General features: G+C 40.2%; 2 protein-coding genes across 2 annotated transcripts; both read left to right on the top strand.

Moving 5' to 3' along the window:
* The first annotated feature begins 1,178 nt into the window (after positions 1 to 1,178).
* On the top strand, positions 1,179 to 4,237 carry LOC134655265 (glutathione S-transferase 1-like). The gene is made up of 7 exons (XM_063510715.1): positions 1,179 to 1,232; positions 1,326 to 1,464; positions 1,634 to 1,692; positions 2,018 to 2,165; positions 2,267 to 2,463; positions 2,785 to 2,882; positions 4,140 to 4,237. The coding sequence occupies exons 1-7, from the start codon at positions 1,192 to 1,194 to the stop codon at positions 4,235 to 4,237; spliced, it is 780 nt and encodes a 259-aa protein (XP_063366785.1). The 5' UTR covers positions 1,179 to 1,191.
* Positions 4,238 to 7,345: 3,108 nt separating this feature from the next.
* LOC134655051 (uncharacterized) lies at positions 7,346 to 9,129 on the top strand. The gene has a single exon (XM_063510509.1). The coding sequence runs from the start codon at positions 7,766 to 7,768 to the stop codon at positions 9,074 to 9,076; it is 1,311 nt and encodes a 436-aa protein (XP_063366579.1). The 5' UTR covers positions 7,346 to 7,765; the 3' UTR covers positions 9,077 to 9,129.
* The last annotated feature ends 7,499 nt before the right edge of the window (positions 9,130 to 16,628 follow it).

Raw genomic sequence — 16,628 nt, 5'->3', positions numbered from 1 at the left:
GCACTCTCATCCATATGTAACCTTATACTTAGTTTGCATTTATATTCAATCGAGTTTAGATCTTTAACGGTGCCACTTAGAATAGTTCATAGGCATTCAAAAGGTATTTTACGCCCACATAATTAAAAAATATCGAAGGTAAATGCAAATTCATCTGTCTAGTAACCGCGCTACTAGTCTTGGGGAAACGAAATTATTTAATATCAATTTAAACATCAATATGCTCGTAATAAACATACTGAGTTCCTTCCATTTTTATTGTGGAACGTTCTACATTACAATTTATAGATTGTATATACACTAGACATACATATGTCAATCACAATGAAAAAATTAACTGTGATCAACTCTGGCTAACGTGAGACTCGAACCCACATCTTTGGATTATCGACCCAATGCATAACTAATTTTGTCAGCTATTAACCATCCGTCATATACCGCGAATTTAACCATTGCAAGCATGATTAAATTAAACGTCTTTAAAAGGTATAAAAAGGGGTAAATTTTGAGATATTAATGGTTTCCACGTCCAAAAGTCCGGCCGTGCGCTTCGCACGGAAGGGCGTCGGAATCGGGACTCATCTAAACTTTTTAAACTTGCTTACTGTTCTAATTTCAAGCTTTACTCTCTTGCAGCTCAATCTTTGGCCTTGCATCGCTTGCATGGAAGTAAGCCGCTATCTGCGACTGCTTTCTACTGCTGAGAGCGTCGCAGGTGCGCTCTCAGGTGACGTAGCCAATCTTTGCAGCAAATGTGACACCATTGATATAGAATAAATAATTTCTTTTATATTAAGTCAGAGGGCCACACTCGCTGCAGGTCAGCACCCCTCCGACGTAATTATATGTGATGGCCACAGGTGGTCTGGCCTTTAGCTCGTCAGGTCAGGCTTAGTGTCGAGTTCTGTGCGTCGCCTGGCTTCAAATTCACGCACATGCGTCTGCACAATATGCCTCCATCTATTTAGTAGGTATTGTCACAACGACTGTACGTACTTGCCTACTTTTTAATGTTTGTTTCAAAGAAGAAAAGAATGGCAGCCTGGCAGCGAAAAAAATAATAATATGAACATGACAACATGTCTATGGTTTCACGACATTAAGATGTATGGAGGGTATAAAAATTAAATCTAAATTATATCCTAATATAGTAAAATGTAACCTCAGCTGAGGCTATCCATAATTATTAAAATGGGGGGTTCATCTAGTAGGCCTCTAACGACTAGTTTAAAGTTAGCGAAGTTTTAATTTCTATGTCTGGCAGTACTGAAGTACCAACTTCTGACTTACTTGGAGGTATTTCTATATTGTGCTATATTTTTCAGGCACTGCACTCTGTGGAAAGCAGACCGCAGCCCTGCGTGTCGTGCAGTCTTGATGGCATTGGATGCTATGAACATCGATGTTCATGAAGTAGATGTCAACATGGATAAAGAAGAACATAAAAGTCCTGAAATACTTTCTGTTTGTATAGTTTATTTTTTGTGCTAAATCGATCGATTATGTTTAATTTTGTACATCACTATATAATTTGAGGCGCCTGTTCAAATTTTTAGCAATGTCTTGTGTACTTATTCTTATGCTCTCTTAAAGTGAAAGCTGTAGGTACCTAATTTTACTTACAATCTTTCAGATGAACCCTCTTCAAACATTGCCGATTTTAAAGGATAGAGATTTAATAATAAGTGATAGGTATATTTTATCTTGACATTTTAAATTAAATTCGATGATCTGATACACTTAGCCGGCAATGATCTAAAATCGCATGTTATTGTTGCAACGGTTATAGAAGTTTTTGTTCCTCGTAATATCAGGACACCGACATCAATATACTTAAAAATAAAAATTAATCTACTTGTTAAACGCTGTTCTAATATTTTGTGAAACCGAAAGCTCACTAGCCATCGGAAATCTTTTGTTAGGTACACCTACATCCTACACCGGCATGCTATAGAAAGTGTCTTGAAAAAGGATAGATGTAATAATAATAATATAGCCTTAAACCATGGTGTCGCAGCCAAGCCATCACGACGTACCTGGCGTCCCGGTATTGCACGGAGATGAGCAAGTTCCTGCTGCCGCCGGGTCCTTCCAGTCGCGCCCTTGTCGACCAATTCCTGCACTTTAACAGCAGCGTGCTTTACCCGCAGTACAAGGCGGCTTCTGTAAGATTTCTACCATTTAAGGATCTTTAATTCCTGGCAAATTTTCTTAAAGGTGCGATCATCATCACCAGTAGTTAAATCGAATTCGTGCAAATTTTCAGAACCCAATTCTGCATGGCACACTGCGCATTGTAGACGAGAAGACGAACGACGAGATCCAGTGTGCGTACGCTGACATGGAGCGTATGCTAGCAAAGCGAGCGTGGTTCAGCAGCGGCAACTGGCCTTCTCTCGGCGACATTTCGCTCGCCGCCACCGTCAGCACTCTCGACGTACTCGTGCCCATCGATGTCAGCAAGTTCGTGATCATAATTGTTTATAAAATATTTCTAGACATAAGATCGCAGGGAACCGTTAGATAAGGGCCGCGTAACACCGGCCAATGAACATTTATGAACAGACTCTTGGAATAGGAATATTGCCTAGTAGTAGTACCTAGATGTCATTCGGTTCGGTTGACACGATGATGATGTTGATGTAAGTGTTGAAACTCAAAGTTCTAACCACTTTGTCAAAAAAGTTAGTAAGCAATCCAAAATGGGTATTGTACATCTTTACAAGGTCTTATATACTTGGGTGCTTCGTACTTGTAAGCTTCTTTTTTAATATTTTCTTCCAGTTTTCCCAAGCTATCCTGTTGGCTGCATCGCATGGCTGAGGAGAAGTTCTTCTGCACTGCTAACAAGAAAGGACTCTCAGAATTCAAGAGAAGAATAGGCAAGTTCCTCGATCCACTCATTTATCAACTGATTAGTATCAGACTTATTGTAGGTATTCCACAATAAGAGTGATGTGTCTATCAATTTTCTTATGATGGGATCGTCTATCTATGCCTATAACCTACCAGCCTATCATAACAAGTTAGCTCAAAACCTCAAAACTACTGTATGCTGTTGACCAAAATTACAACCGCAAGTTTTAAAGTAAAATAATTGCGTTTTTCGTCCTTTATTCAAATTGTTATTTTAACATATAATAGGATGCCCGAACAGGCTTTAGGGTGCTTTAGGTTACTTTTCGTTCGTGTTATCTCGGATATGGGTGAATATGGTAATACCTAATGCATTCAGTATAATGCCCTGAATACAGACGACAAGCGCGAAAGTGGTGGGGGTAGTTAGTACGTCATGTACAGTCACCAGTCACCACATGGGATTGTTACGCCACGGTCCTAGCTAAATTGGTTCTTCCATACTTACGCTATGAATTGTCCAATTTAGCTAGAACCCTAAATGGCATTACAATCCCGGAGCGTAACTGTGCGACGGGTATTTTATTTGTTTTTCAACCTGATGTTGTACCTACTTTTTTTATATATTTGGCTAATTACTTTTAAACATTATATAGAGGATAGATATTCACAGTCATGTGGTATAATTGATTCAGTCATTTTCAATTTAAAGCAGTTCCAAATCAACTCTCGATTGTGAAATTTTTGAAGGTTTTCTAATAATTTGTTAGACCAAGTAGTGAAAATGTTGCAGTATGTTATATATTTGTGATCTACTCACAAAGCCCTTTCATTTGGTACCCTACATGATACTTTCATTTGGTACCCTACAATCTACATGAGATGACCTCACAGGAGTCACAGCAACCACCCTTTCGCGCTTATCTCATATATTAGTGTTCAGAACATCATACTGAATGCGCTGATACCAAATATACCTACCCATATCAGAGACGTGAGTCACATTAAATATCTCGTTTTAGGGAAAGGTACACTGAAAATATGTGAGTGTCTCACGGAAGTTTTGTTATTAAAAGAGGTACACTGGTTTTTATTAAAGGTACACTGAAGTACACAGAAGGTATAATATAAATATTTCATTTTTATATGTTTATTAATATTTCGTTGAAATCGCTGAGGTCCACCCGCTACCCTGGCGCTCACCGAAAATCGATTTCTAGAAAACTTTTCGAGCTACATTATACACAGTAATTTTATTTGATGTAGGTGTTCTTTTTTTTTAGAATGTGGCAATTGTTTCAATCACAATGAATCCAAATATCCACGGAACTCTGAAGATCGTCGGAACAACATTTCAACTACGGAACCTACAACCACATAGCGTCAAATGACTACAAAGGAACTTTTTAATATTATTGTTTTTTTTGTACTTTGAATAACTACCGTATAATAAAAACTTAATTTATGAATGCCAACGTTTTTATGAAGGTTTTTCCATAACACAGTGTGAAAATTCCACACAATTTGACATTTATGGTGACATTTCCACGCATCTAGAGTTAGATCAAGGTAAATTGGCAGCGATTTTGATAGCCCAGACTGTGCCTGCCGTCCCTGGTCATAAAGAAAAAAACACATATAGCAGAAGAGAAACGTCAACAAATGTGGAGCAGAATGACATTTCGCACCATTTGCATTGATGATAAAATCGCCTACGTAAATTTTGAGACAAGATAAATGTTTCGTACGGAAAAGAACTTACTGCAGGTAAGCATTAAGTGTCAAATTTGCAAACATAAGTACCAACATTGTTAAAACTTTTAATCCGAAGGCACTAAACGCAACGTGACCATTGTATTTACGTCAAACTAAAATATTGAATGAATGGAGTCGCTTTGGTATACTTTAATATAATAGGGAATATTACGCGAAAGTCTGCGTAGGGGGCGCCACATCAACAACAAGTAAACAATCTAAGGGTCTACCGCAAACGAGAGAGTCGACATTTTGTTATTACACATCGACATATATTCGAGCGATAAAGAGGCAGATAGCTGAGTTTCGATTTCACGTTTCCCGGTAGGCCCTTTGTAAGCAAACCGCCTTGATATATCAATGTCATATTTGATTGTCTGTGAAAACTTGTCAAAAAACAGTTTAAGGTACAGTATGTATAAGTTACTCTATGGTATACTTAAGTCACTAGTGCTGCACTCTGGCGGCAAAACATTACAGTAATACTCCCTATTTTACAGAAAAATCAAAATAAGAAATAAAACAAATTTATATTCTTCCTTAAACTATCGCGGTTATTACACATTATAACTAACGTACACAGGTTCTTGGCATGGTTTAATTTTATCGGGAACCCTTTTTATAGGATCACTCGTGCGAGTCGTGCCTCTGGCTGTCAAATGTATAAATGTATAAACTCATAGTAAACACTAATCAATATATGTATAAACAGGCCTTATCAGATTAAAATAAATTACTGATGATCTCCAAAATGGAGTTAGTCAGGAAACTGCGCGGTTTCTTTGAAAAAGTTACTTACTTTATTTAAGCTCAGATCAGAAATAAGTAAACCCTTGAAATTAACGGACTTTAAAAAAAACACCGCGTATATTAAAAGGCACTTGTTGGGAATGGTGTAGCAAAATGTTCAAGAGGGTCACATTCTGATAATTAAAATATATTTTGTAAAACGAATAGTTAATCACGTTTTTCTCTGCGTGACCCACTCAATACATATACCTATGTATGACCTACACATTAAAAAAAATTTAAGAATGCAGTTCAAAATGAACCGACTTACCTTTAAGACAGGTTTAGCATTTGCAGTTAGTCGATGTAGGCCCTTATTGGTGGTGTATATGTCGGAAACAGGGAAATGGGCCGAACACACAAATGCCGTTTTGTATGGCTTAAAAAGTGCATCACCCCTATCTCTTGCTATAATAGCAGTCCACTCTGCACGTCGCATAGGTTTTCTTAGAAATCTTGAATTTAAACATAATAATATTCCTTACGAATTCTATATAAAATTAAAAAAATATATAGACCTCATATCGACTCATTAGATTTTTCTTCATTGACAGGGATTCTTTGGTACTAACAAAATAATTTATTCAATACCATGAAATTACCACCAGATTACATAAATTCTGTAATGCTATCAAAAGAACTAACCGAAAGAAATATATTCCATCCTTTTTCCTTTTTTTATCGTTGTTATTTTTGCATATTTTTACTGCACATTTCGTCATTGTTGACAACTTCACATTTGAGCGTTCCAAACAAGACTAAACGAAAAAGTAACGCGTGATCTGGTTTAACGTTACTTTTGCGGGGCCATTTTTTGCGGCTGATTGGGTATCCAGTTCTTTATTCTATATCAATGATTGAGCATAATTACGTATGTTGATCGAACGAGCGAGCGAAGCGAAGCGAAGTTCTTACATTCGACTTTGAACACGCGGCTGGCTAGCGGCACGTCTCGGCATTTCGATGTTTTTAAGCTGAACTGTCAGAAGATAGTTTGATACTCAATAACTTAAGTAAATTTGTTCTAATTTAAATAAAATTGGGTAAACGTGTAGTCGAGGGCATTATATTTTAGTCATTAAATTATGAGCAGGCCCGATCAAGAGGTTATTGAGCTAGAAGAGCTTAGAAGGCCAAAAAGCTGTTTGTGAGAGGTCTTGCTATTCTGGTCATTTTTTTGCAAGAAACATGGTCGAGTTTAGTATCAAATGAAAGTGCTCGACTTACACTTTTATAATATCGTTTTTAAATTTACCATTTTGAAATAATTAGCAAGATAAAAATAAAATAGAATAAACATAATACATGTATTTGACATTTGACAGGAAATATTTCGGCTTAGCACAGATACAGTTTATTTTAATCTCTATGGTGGTGACTTAAATCCAGGGGAGGGACAGCCGTATACGAAGCCCTTTATTCGAAAAAATAGCGCCATCTATATTACTTAACGCTAAACTTGTAAATGGCGCTTCAAAATTGATGCAAAAAAGCAAATCTTGTCAGTAGAAAAAGGCGCGAAACTCAAATTTTCTATGAGACCATATCCCTTCGCGCCTACATTTTTTCTACTGACAAGATCTGCTTGGCCAACTATATTATACATACTACTCTTTGCTTAAATCAATCAGTTAAGGGCTCCACAGACCTTGCAATAAATCCACGCGATCTTTGATCCATTGCCGCCTATAGAGCGACATAAAATAGTAGAAATTAAATAAAATGGAACTCAAAAATGTCCATACTAAATTGTTGCCATGTGTAAGCATTTTACGTCAAAAATGTGACAGTTACGTAGAAAGTGGCGCCCTCATTTATTTTCTATTATTATATGTCGCACTATACGAGTACCTAAGTAGGTGCAACAAAGTCAATCGCTATATAATTTTTGGTTAACCGCGAGTTCTCAGTTCGGGGCGAACTACTAGTATTTATTACTTTTAATTTTAGATTCGAAAAATAAAACAATCGGTCGATTGTATCGAAAGGCATTTTGTGACTGACATCACTAGTAGGAATTCACCTGTCATACAGGAATTTGTTATGAAGTGAGTGGGGACGGACCCAGGCGGGGAGAGCTCGTTCGCGATTGCTTGCTCGTGCATTGCACAGTTCTGTAATTTAATTATTATGTAGATTATCAAACCTTACCCCATTGTTCTTCGTTCACATAAAATGTAAAAAGCCACCGCGTATTCTCACGGAACGAAGAAAGTTGAGCGAGAAAACTATCATACAGCGTTGTGGATTTTATAGTGATTGGAATTGTTTGTTCGTGCCATGGCTGATTACTAATTAATAAATAACTCGGAAACTTGGTGAAATCAAGTTTTTAATACTGAAATTTAGTGAAAAGTTATATTCGATGGCAGGTTTTCAAGCGAGCGACACGATGCCGAAACTCGGTCATGTGGGGGATCTGCGCGAGCAGTGGCTGGTGCGCGCGGACGGCGCGCTGGCGCACCGCCTGCAGGACCGCGAGATCTCGTCGCACCTCTGCGAGAACAGGTTCCGCAACCGGCAGATCCGCGAGGACTTCCCGGTGGCGCTGAGCGAGCAGCAGGGGCTCGAGCACGAGGCGCGCCTGCGCGAGCTCGCGCGCCGCCGCCAGGCCGACGTGGACGCCGAGATCGCGCGCGAGATGGCTGAGATCAACCTCCGCCGCCAGCGCCGCCAGCACACCGACCTCATCCAGCCCGGCCCCTCGCGCACTCCGCCTGAGCCGGCCCGGGCGGCTCCCGTCAGATCTCCGCCTGAGCTCCTAGACGGCATAGCGCCGGAGGAGCTGGGGCTGTCGCCGGCGGAACTTGAAGAGCTCAGATTGAGGTTGGAGCAGGAGGAGCGAGACGCTCGGCTCGCGAGGCAGCTGAGCAGCGAGGGGCAGGAGCGGGACGTGCTGCTGGCGGACATGCGCTGCGCCGTGGAGGCGCAGGACGGAGAGCTGGCGCGCCTGCTGCAGGAGCGCGAGTACAAGAAGCTCCAGCGAGCCAAGGAGAAGGCTCGCCAGAGAGCCCTCCTCAAGAAACAGCAGCGCTTGGCCGCCCGGCAGATAGACACGCCCGACACCAGCCAGGCCACACTCTGCGACGCTTACAGCAACCCCAGGGACATGATACGCGACAATAGATTGAGGCTTTGCAAATCTGTGGATTCAGATTTGAATTATGTAGAGCCTTTCGAAAAGGAACATATTCAATCAAAAGCCAGTGCCCTGCAGTCCAAGGAGACATCCAAACAGTACTACAACGACCAGCCCGGCACGTCAACTGTCAATATAAACAACGTGACACATGTGCACACCAGGTCTTTTGAATCGGATCGCACCGCGTCCAATTCTGGGACGTCATCACTTCAGCACAGGCAGCCCCCACCTCCACCTACATCTGGCAAGAAGCCCCGCTTTCCTGACCCAGTGAGTATCCGACCGGCTTCTCACTATGCTGCAGAGAGCGATGACAGTCCTCCGCAGGCGATCCCGCACAGCTACAGTGAGAACAACAACCTGTACAGCTCCACATTCCCTCCGGACCTGCCGAGCCCCCAGCACACGGACCGGCACCAGGACAACTCCAAGAGGTTGTCCGTGATATCTGACATCACCGCTGAGGGCCTGGCCAAGAAGAAGAGCAAGCAGGCTGAGATGCACAAGAAGAGAAAGGGATGCAAGATACAATAGAATTATTTACATGTTTAGTCTTGCGGGTTTGCTGATTTCTACTTGATTGTTTTTAACACATTTACTGTGGTATCTGGTCAAATTGGCGGCTTAGTTGGCGCAGCAAAAGTGTTAAGAAGCTTGTGTTGTGTGTGAAATGTGCGTGACTTGAGTGAGCAAGTAGAGTAAGACGATTATTCCAATAACGAATCTCAAAGAAAGGCTTAAAATATTCCTGGCTAAATATTGCTAGATTTGTCCGCACTTTACACTCCATGATGAATGGGGTTTATGAATAAAGTTCACTGATGGTGTAAAGTGTGTTCAAATATAAATAGCCCAAAATACTTACCTTTTGTAAGTTAAATTTATTTTGTAGTATTATAAGATGTCTAAGGGTGGTATTCCACCTGTCCAATGTGTATTTGCATCTCACATTTTGCTTAGTGAGAGAGCGAGCAGTGATGCACATTGGACCAAGAAATTGTACAGGTGGAATACCAGCCTGAGGCAGTATCTACTTGTTGTAAAGTATTTATTATTCTCTGGCAGGGACCTGCAGAACCAATGAACGAGCCATTTATGTAACTTTAAGGACCATGTGCCTTGTAGGATTAGGGGAAAATTACATTCCGATTTAATAATTATTTTATAAGTCTTACACAAAATTGCAGATTGAGTCATGTTTGTCTTCTGATAAGCTGTGAACACACTGTTTTATAAACATGGAAACGTGATCTATTGCAATGTAGTCAATTATTCCAATTATCAAAGTAACTTCATACTTAGCTGTTGCTGTATTTATTTGATTATGACAATATATCCAATTGTCCTGCCTCTGTAGAATCTCTTGACATTGATACTCATAGTATGGTACTAGCATAATCTATGATAATTGTCTCTCTATTATTTCAAATTGTAATGTATAATTTAACTCTTTGCTAAAGTGATAAAAATTAATATGATTGCTCAAAATTTCTCAATTACAATTGTAATCTGAATTATTTACATTGAATTGATTTTATATTATTACCTATAGGTATTAGGTGTGGAGTATCTGGATTGTACTTATCTACAGGATGGATTTTCTTTTTGGGTCAGTGAGGGCAGCTACCAGATCCCGTGCTGCTACGAGAAAACGGTCTTAGAAGACCTTCCCTCGATTTCAAATTAATGAAGATTGGCTTTTACAGATTTTGAAAAAAACATACAGGTTGCGAGATACAGATCATTTTTGACAAACTTTTTTTTGATGCCATTCCTATTGAGGATCAAAAGGTTGTATGGAACCAAAAAAATAATTACAATTATGATTAAGAAACCTACTTTGATAACGCCATAGGATATAACTACACAAGTCATTCCTACCCAACCGCGAAATGCAAAAATGGTAGCTTGATTAATTGATTGATTATGTCATTCCATTCTGTCTAATCTATGTATATGGTGCTCAGAGTATTTCTCACAAATGTTAAAATATATGTATCAGTATTTATATAGCTATTTATATTATGTAATACTTGGATATGACCAAATATTCACAACGCCTTATTTATGTCTAGATATGGACAGGGATATAAAACCAGTAATGCATATGGCTTATGCGTTACGATTGTGTAATGTCAACACGGTTACTTAACATTTTAGTGTGTCGTTTACTTCTAGAGATATTCAATCAAAATGCAATTAGCACAAAAACCGATATCTAGATAAACTTTCTACTGATCTAGGGCATAGGACACGGGCCGGCAATCTTTTCTTAAGAAGAGCTGTGACTGTTATCAGCGGTCAGTGAACAGGGAAATCTTTAAGGTGGCTTGAAGAGCCGCAATTCATTTATTAATTCAAGCATCCGCGGTTTGCCTACCACTGCCATGCAACATCTTATTTGTACTATAGTTTATCCATAATCCCCTTTACGAGTTCACATACTAGTGGGCCTGGGTACATACAGTCAACTACCTGCAGACCCTGCAGTTGTCTGTGTCGCCCCTAGAGTTTACCAAAACTATTGGAGGCAAGAGATGCTGCGTTTGTCTATAGGAGGCGTAGATACCTATTGGAAGCTGTGTTATCTGTTGAATGCTCGTCAGCTTAAAGCTGCCTAGTCACTGGCGGAGCGGAGATTACAACCAATGCTATTGGTTGATTCCGCACATATCCGATCCGCTCAGTCTCAGTGGACAGACAGTCTAACCAGTAGCGACAGCGACTGAGATTTCCACGAGGTTATATTTATTATCTCCAGTGCTGTGTCTGGACTTTTAATAATTCTAGTAACAAATCGGGACGGGGGTCGACCCACAGCCGCGTTTTACACTAACTGGCCATCGGAGGATCTTATATCTTTGTGATTTAAGTTCAAATTTGATCAGTCAATTGTCGACGGTGGTACGGCTTCGGTCATCCCAGATCGGATGTAGGTATGCAACACGATCTACCTACTATCAATCACAGGTGAAAAAAGCTGCATCTCTCCTCTCAATGGAATAGAGTGCTTAATTGTAAACACATGATTTCGATTCCTTATATTCTTATTATTGAAGTGAATGCATTTGAACAACTTCTGCTACTGCCTGTTGTTTTGTGCTAATTTGCATTACGATTGATAACCACTTTTATTAGGGTTTAACCTATATAGTTATTCCTTTTCATTAGCCGTTGACATTGGTCTGAGCGTCTACCGCGAACATCGAAAATCTAAATTTAGTTAGTTTTCTTGTCCTCTATCGCTCTTGCATTGTCAAGCGCTAGAGAGGGAGATAACGAAATATCGATGTTAGCAGTCGGTAGGCACTGTTAGTTTTTTATACCAACTGTAAGTAATGATGATGATTAAGTCAGTGGTAGCTTTTACTTTAAGTACCTAACATTAGTTAATCAGCTAGTCTTCGTCTTCGTATATTTTTATTCTTAAAGTTATTTCCAAGTAGTAAGTTCCATTTAGATTTTTATAATGATCAAAAGAAGTAGTGTTTCAATTGATTCTTTTCGTATTTGATTGTAATGTGGAATGGCAGTTTAATTTTCTCTTTTATAATTTTTATTAAGTATTTTGTAACCAACTTTCAAGTATTTTTTTCTACTCCAGCACTTAAATGTGTCAATTAAATGACTGACAGTGATATCTAAAGCAATGTCATTTGAATGCTTTGTCTATAGGCTCATAAGATGACTGCTAGCAGTCATCTTATGAGTATAATACAACTGCTTTATTTTTTTTAAAGATACAAGTATAGAATCTTGTAAAAGTTGTAGATAATGATTGTACAGTCGACTACAAAGAGATGTATCCACTTTTTCACCTTATTGCATTGTAATAAAGTGAAAAAGTGGATACATCTCTTTGTAGTCGACCCTACGTAAGTACATACCTCGTGTGACGAAATGAGATGTTGCCAAAGCAAGTGCTGCCAGCTACCGTTCTCGGTGACTATAACAAAACTGACAACTTGATATACTTACTTAACTAACTTATTATGTTGGTGTTATTTCGGGTGCATTTACACAAGGGAGGGCGCCTGTTGTCTTCAGTGTCGACGAACAGGTAGATTGCCCTAGCTAAGTAGCTACTGTAAACGCGCCCTAACCTGCGATCGAGACCGTCTCATTTTGCTGACACGACGCGACGATTGATTAACGACTAAGCTTTAATTGCAATCTTTGGCCTTGAATGTGCCTTAACGGAACGGAACCAAACTCGATTATTTATTACTTGATAATTAGCAATAAGGTTTCTTGGGTACTGCGATACCTGTCATGCGTACAGTCGGACTCCAAAGTCGATAGTAGGTACAGTCGTCTATTATAATATCATGCACAGCGAAAGCTCGAACCCGTGCAAAAATATAATTATACATATATAGCTATTATAGGTGTTATTGCTGGTGACTGTCCCTAGTGACTTTTTGAACCAGACTGTAACTAAAGTCAATGCGGCCAAATCCGTCTGCGGAAAATAACGTAGGTATACGACCGCTTTTTTTGTAACAATAGTAGGTACACGATTGTTAACTTCATCGACAAAGCAGCAATTGCTTTTAGTTTCAGCAGTCTAAAGCCAATCGGCTATTTCCTAAAGTCGAAAAGAAATACATACTTATACCTAATACTTGCCTACACTCGTGTACGGACTTTTCCGCAGACGGATTTGGCCGCATTGCATGACCTTACCTAATATTATATGCCTACTAAGGTATTTATAACATGAAAACGTTTTGATTAACACACAGGGTGATATTTTATTTAGCATATTTTCGAATTAAACTTCACAAGCGATGTTTATTTACTTACTCAACGTTTGTAATTTTCCTAATGAATGATCATTTTTAGAAATTGTATTTTAGTTATTTTATACGATTGATTATTAATGAGAATTACTTATTAAAATCTGTTTTTAACAGAAGGATTTAGTTTTTTTGGTCCATTTCTATAGACTATAAGGTCTTACGAATTGAAAATATTCAGTAAATGCGTTTTCCCAATTAGCTAACACCTACCTACCTAACCGTTTATCATTTTGGCTGATATACTTATTGAGAGAAAGGGATAAAACTTTAATTAAGTAATCTAATTGAGAAGTAGTGCGTTTATGACTAAGGTGCAATAATACGGACGTATATGCATGATAGTTAAGATTGCACAATCAACCAATCTTCTAATTGCGAGCTCCGAAATCTGCCAGTAATGTAGGTAGGTAGGTACCTAGGTATACTCGTAGTAATAACCACAACGACTCGCCGAATCACGCGGAAGTGACGCGGAGGAGAGGAGACGCACTTTCTCCACTAATGTGCATCGATCCATCATTATTTGATCTCAGATTATGTCTTTGATCCGCCTGCATTGCATTAACACGTAGACACCTGGCTCTGTCATGCATGCCACGGCTATGATGTGCCGAAATTATCGACAGATTTTCCACATAGGTTATTTATAAGTAGCTAGGTATGTATGTACTATGTACAGTCAGCAGCAGAAGTTGCTAAGCGGGCGAAGTGTTCAAAATTACGTTGACACGCTCTTATCTCAACAATAAAGTCGCGTCAGGGTCATTTAGAATACAATAGAAGAATATAAATAATTTTATACACATCACCCGGGTATAGCAACTTCTGCTGCTGAATGTACAAAGATTATGGAAACTTCTCACAATTCTTTTAGCTTTTACATCGTCAGTTGGGCATCATGTACCGAGACCAAATGAAAACTCTCATCGGTTGGTTGAAGGTAGAATCTCGTGTCAATGATTCGCGGAGTTGCTGACCTTACCTTATTATAATTTGACCCACTGATTGGCCCCAATCGTCAGATCGAGAGTATGACGTGATCGTATGGATCCTTGTCGCTGGTCTCAGTCTGTCGACTGAGAAAACGATTGGCCCATAGAAAAAGAAGATACTACTACATACTAAGTAAGAAGAAATTCGTTTATTTATGATAAGTATATCACTCTTGCATGTTAGAAATATATTAGAGGGGCAAACGAACGAAGTGGTACCCTCCTGTGAATTCTCTCTCAATTTTTAGGGTTCCGTACCCAAAGGGTAAAAACGGGACCCTATTACTAAGGCCCCCCCCACATCTAGCGTCTCCCGAACGTCGACGCCTCACCAACGCCCGCGCGGCGTCGACGCCGCGCTCCCGCAGCGCCGACGCTACGCTGCGGCGCCTCTCGAACGTCGACGTCGCAGTGACGTCCGCGCGGCGTCGGCGCCGCGGCAGCGCCGCGCCTCCTCGACTTCAGTGGCGGCTGTCGAGCGTCGGAGCGTCTGACTGGATGTTGGTCGCCGCTGGCGTCGCGGAGGCGCTGCGTCGGCGCGGCGTCGGCGCTGCGTCGGCGCGGCGTCGGCGCCGCGCGGACATCACTGCGACGTCGACGTTCGAGAGGCGCCGCAGCGTCGCGTCGCCGCTGCGGGAGCGCGGCGTCGCCGCCGCGCGGGCGTTGGTGAGGCGTCGACGTTCGGGAGACGCTAGATGTGGGGGGCCCTAAGACTCCGCTGTCCGTTCGTCCGTCTGTCACCAGGCTGTATCTCACGAACCGTGATAGCTAGACAGTTGAAATTTTCACAGGTGATGTATTTCTGTTGCCGCTATAACAACAAATACTAAAAACAGAAGAAAATAAAGATTTAAGTGGGGCTCCCATACAACAAACGTGATTTTTGACCGAAGTTAAGCAACGTCGGGCGGGGTCAGTACTTGGATGGGTGACCGTTTTTTTGCTTGTTTTGCTTTATTTTTTGTTGATGGTGCGGAACCCTCCGTGCGCGAGTCCGACTCGCACTTGGCCGGTTTTTAGTTTGCTTTATCCAGGCCAGGATGAAATGAAATAAACATGTAGGTACTGGTAGGTAGAAAGTGGACAAATACACGGTGGTCGCGGGGCTATTACCACGACCTTGATAACTCGCGCCACTGTGGTAAACGACTCGTGTCGGCGCCAAACAACGTGCTGCTAAATTATACCATCCTCAACACAACACTATATTTGACCATAAGTAAACCTTATTGCAACGAGATAAGTTCTACGGATGGTCAGCTGACTGTTTTTATTTTAGGAATGAATTTAAGTACATATAGCTATAGGTAGTATAGGTACTGATGAAGGCAAGATGACTAAGATGAGTGAGAGTAACAATTTGCTGATCATCACCATTGGTGAGCTGTCTTTGGAATAAGGTTAAAGTACCTACGTCACGTGTTGTGTTGTCAGCTAACAAAGTGAACGATCAAGGCTAGCGCTATATAAGAATGCACGGTTGAGCGCTTATCGCCCTAAACGCAACTAATGCACAGGCACATACAGATGTGTTTATACAAATATGTATAGTGTAGGTAATTGTACCGCCGTGCCGTGCCGGGGTCAAAGTTCTTCAGCTCACTCTTTCACTAGCTGGTGGATACATGTTTATTATTGAACACGTTTTTTTCCCCAGTATAAAAAGAAAATACTACTTAATTAAATCTTATAACTTAAATTGCACATGTCTGATTCTCCGCCACTGGCAGGTACCTATATAGGTATATGATACCTACAACTACTTCCCTTGGTAAGTGACTGACTTTACTCACATTACATAACGTTGTAGGTTTTTAAAGGGTTTAAAGTGGCGTTAAAAGGGTAAATATAATAAAGTAGAGCTTCTTTGCTTGGTAACAAAATCATTTATTAAAAGGATAGTAACTAAATTAAGATATTATTCAAAATTGTTACTCGCAACGCTAAGAGGTGTCACATGGGTGTTGACGTCCCATCTAGGGTTATCGAGGACAGAGTATTAGTGTATTAATAGCTCAAAGGACATATTCAGGACCCTCGTTGTAAAGAAAGCACATCCAAAGGATTTTTCTGAAGATATTATCTCTTGTCAGTCAGTGTCCTGATTGTAAGTTGACGTTTACCTAAAAGAATGTTTGTACATTCAGCGGCAGGAGGCAGGAGTAACTATGCGAGCGAGGTGCTCAAAATGATCTGCACACGCTAATATCTCAATAAATATGTGTTTCATTTTGAACATCGCCATCTTGAGCTACTTTTGCTAGTATAACAAAATTAACAAACTAAAATTGT

Source organism: Cydia amplana, chromosome 16, assembly GCF_948474715.1.
Source record: "Cydia amplana chromosome 16, ilCydAmpl1.1, whole genome shotgun sequence".
NCBI lineage: Eukaryota > Metazoa > Arthropoda > Insecta > Lepidoptera > Tortricidae > Cydia > Cydia amplana.
This window is presented reverse-complemented; position numbering and strand designations above follow the sequence as displayed.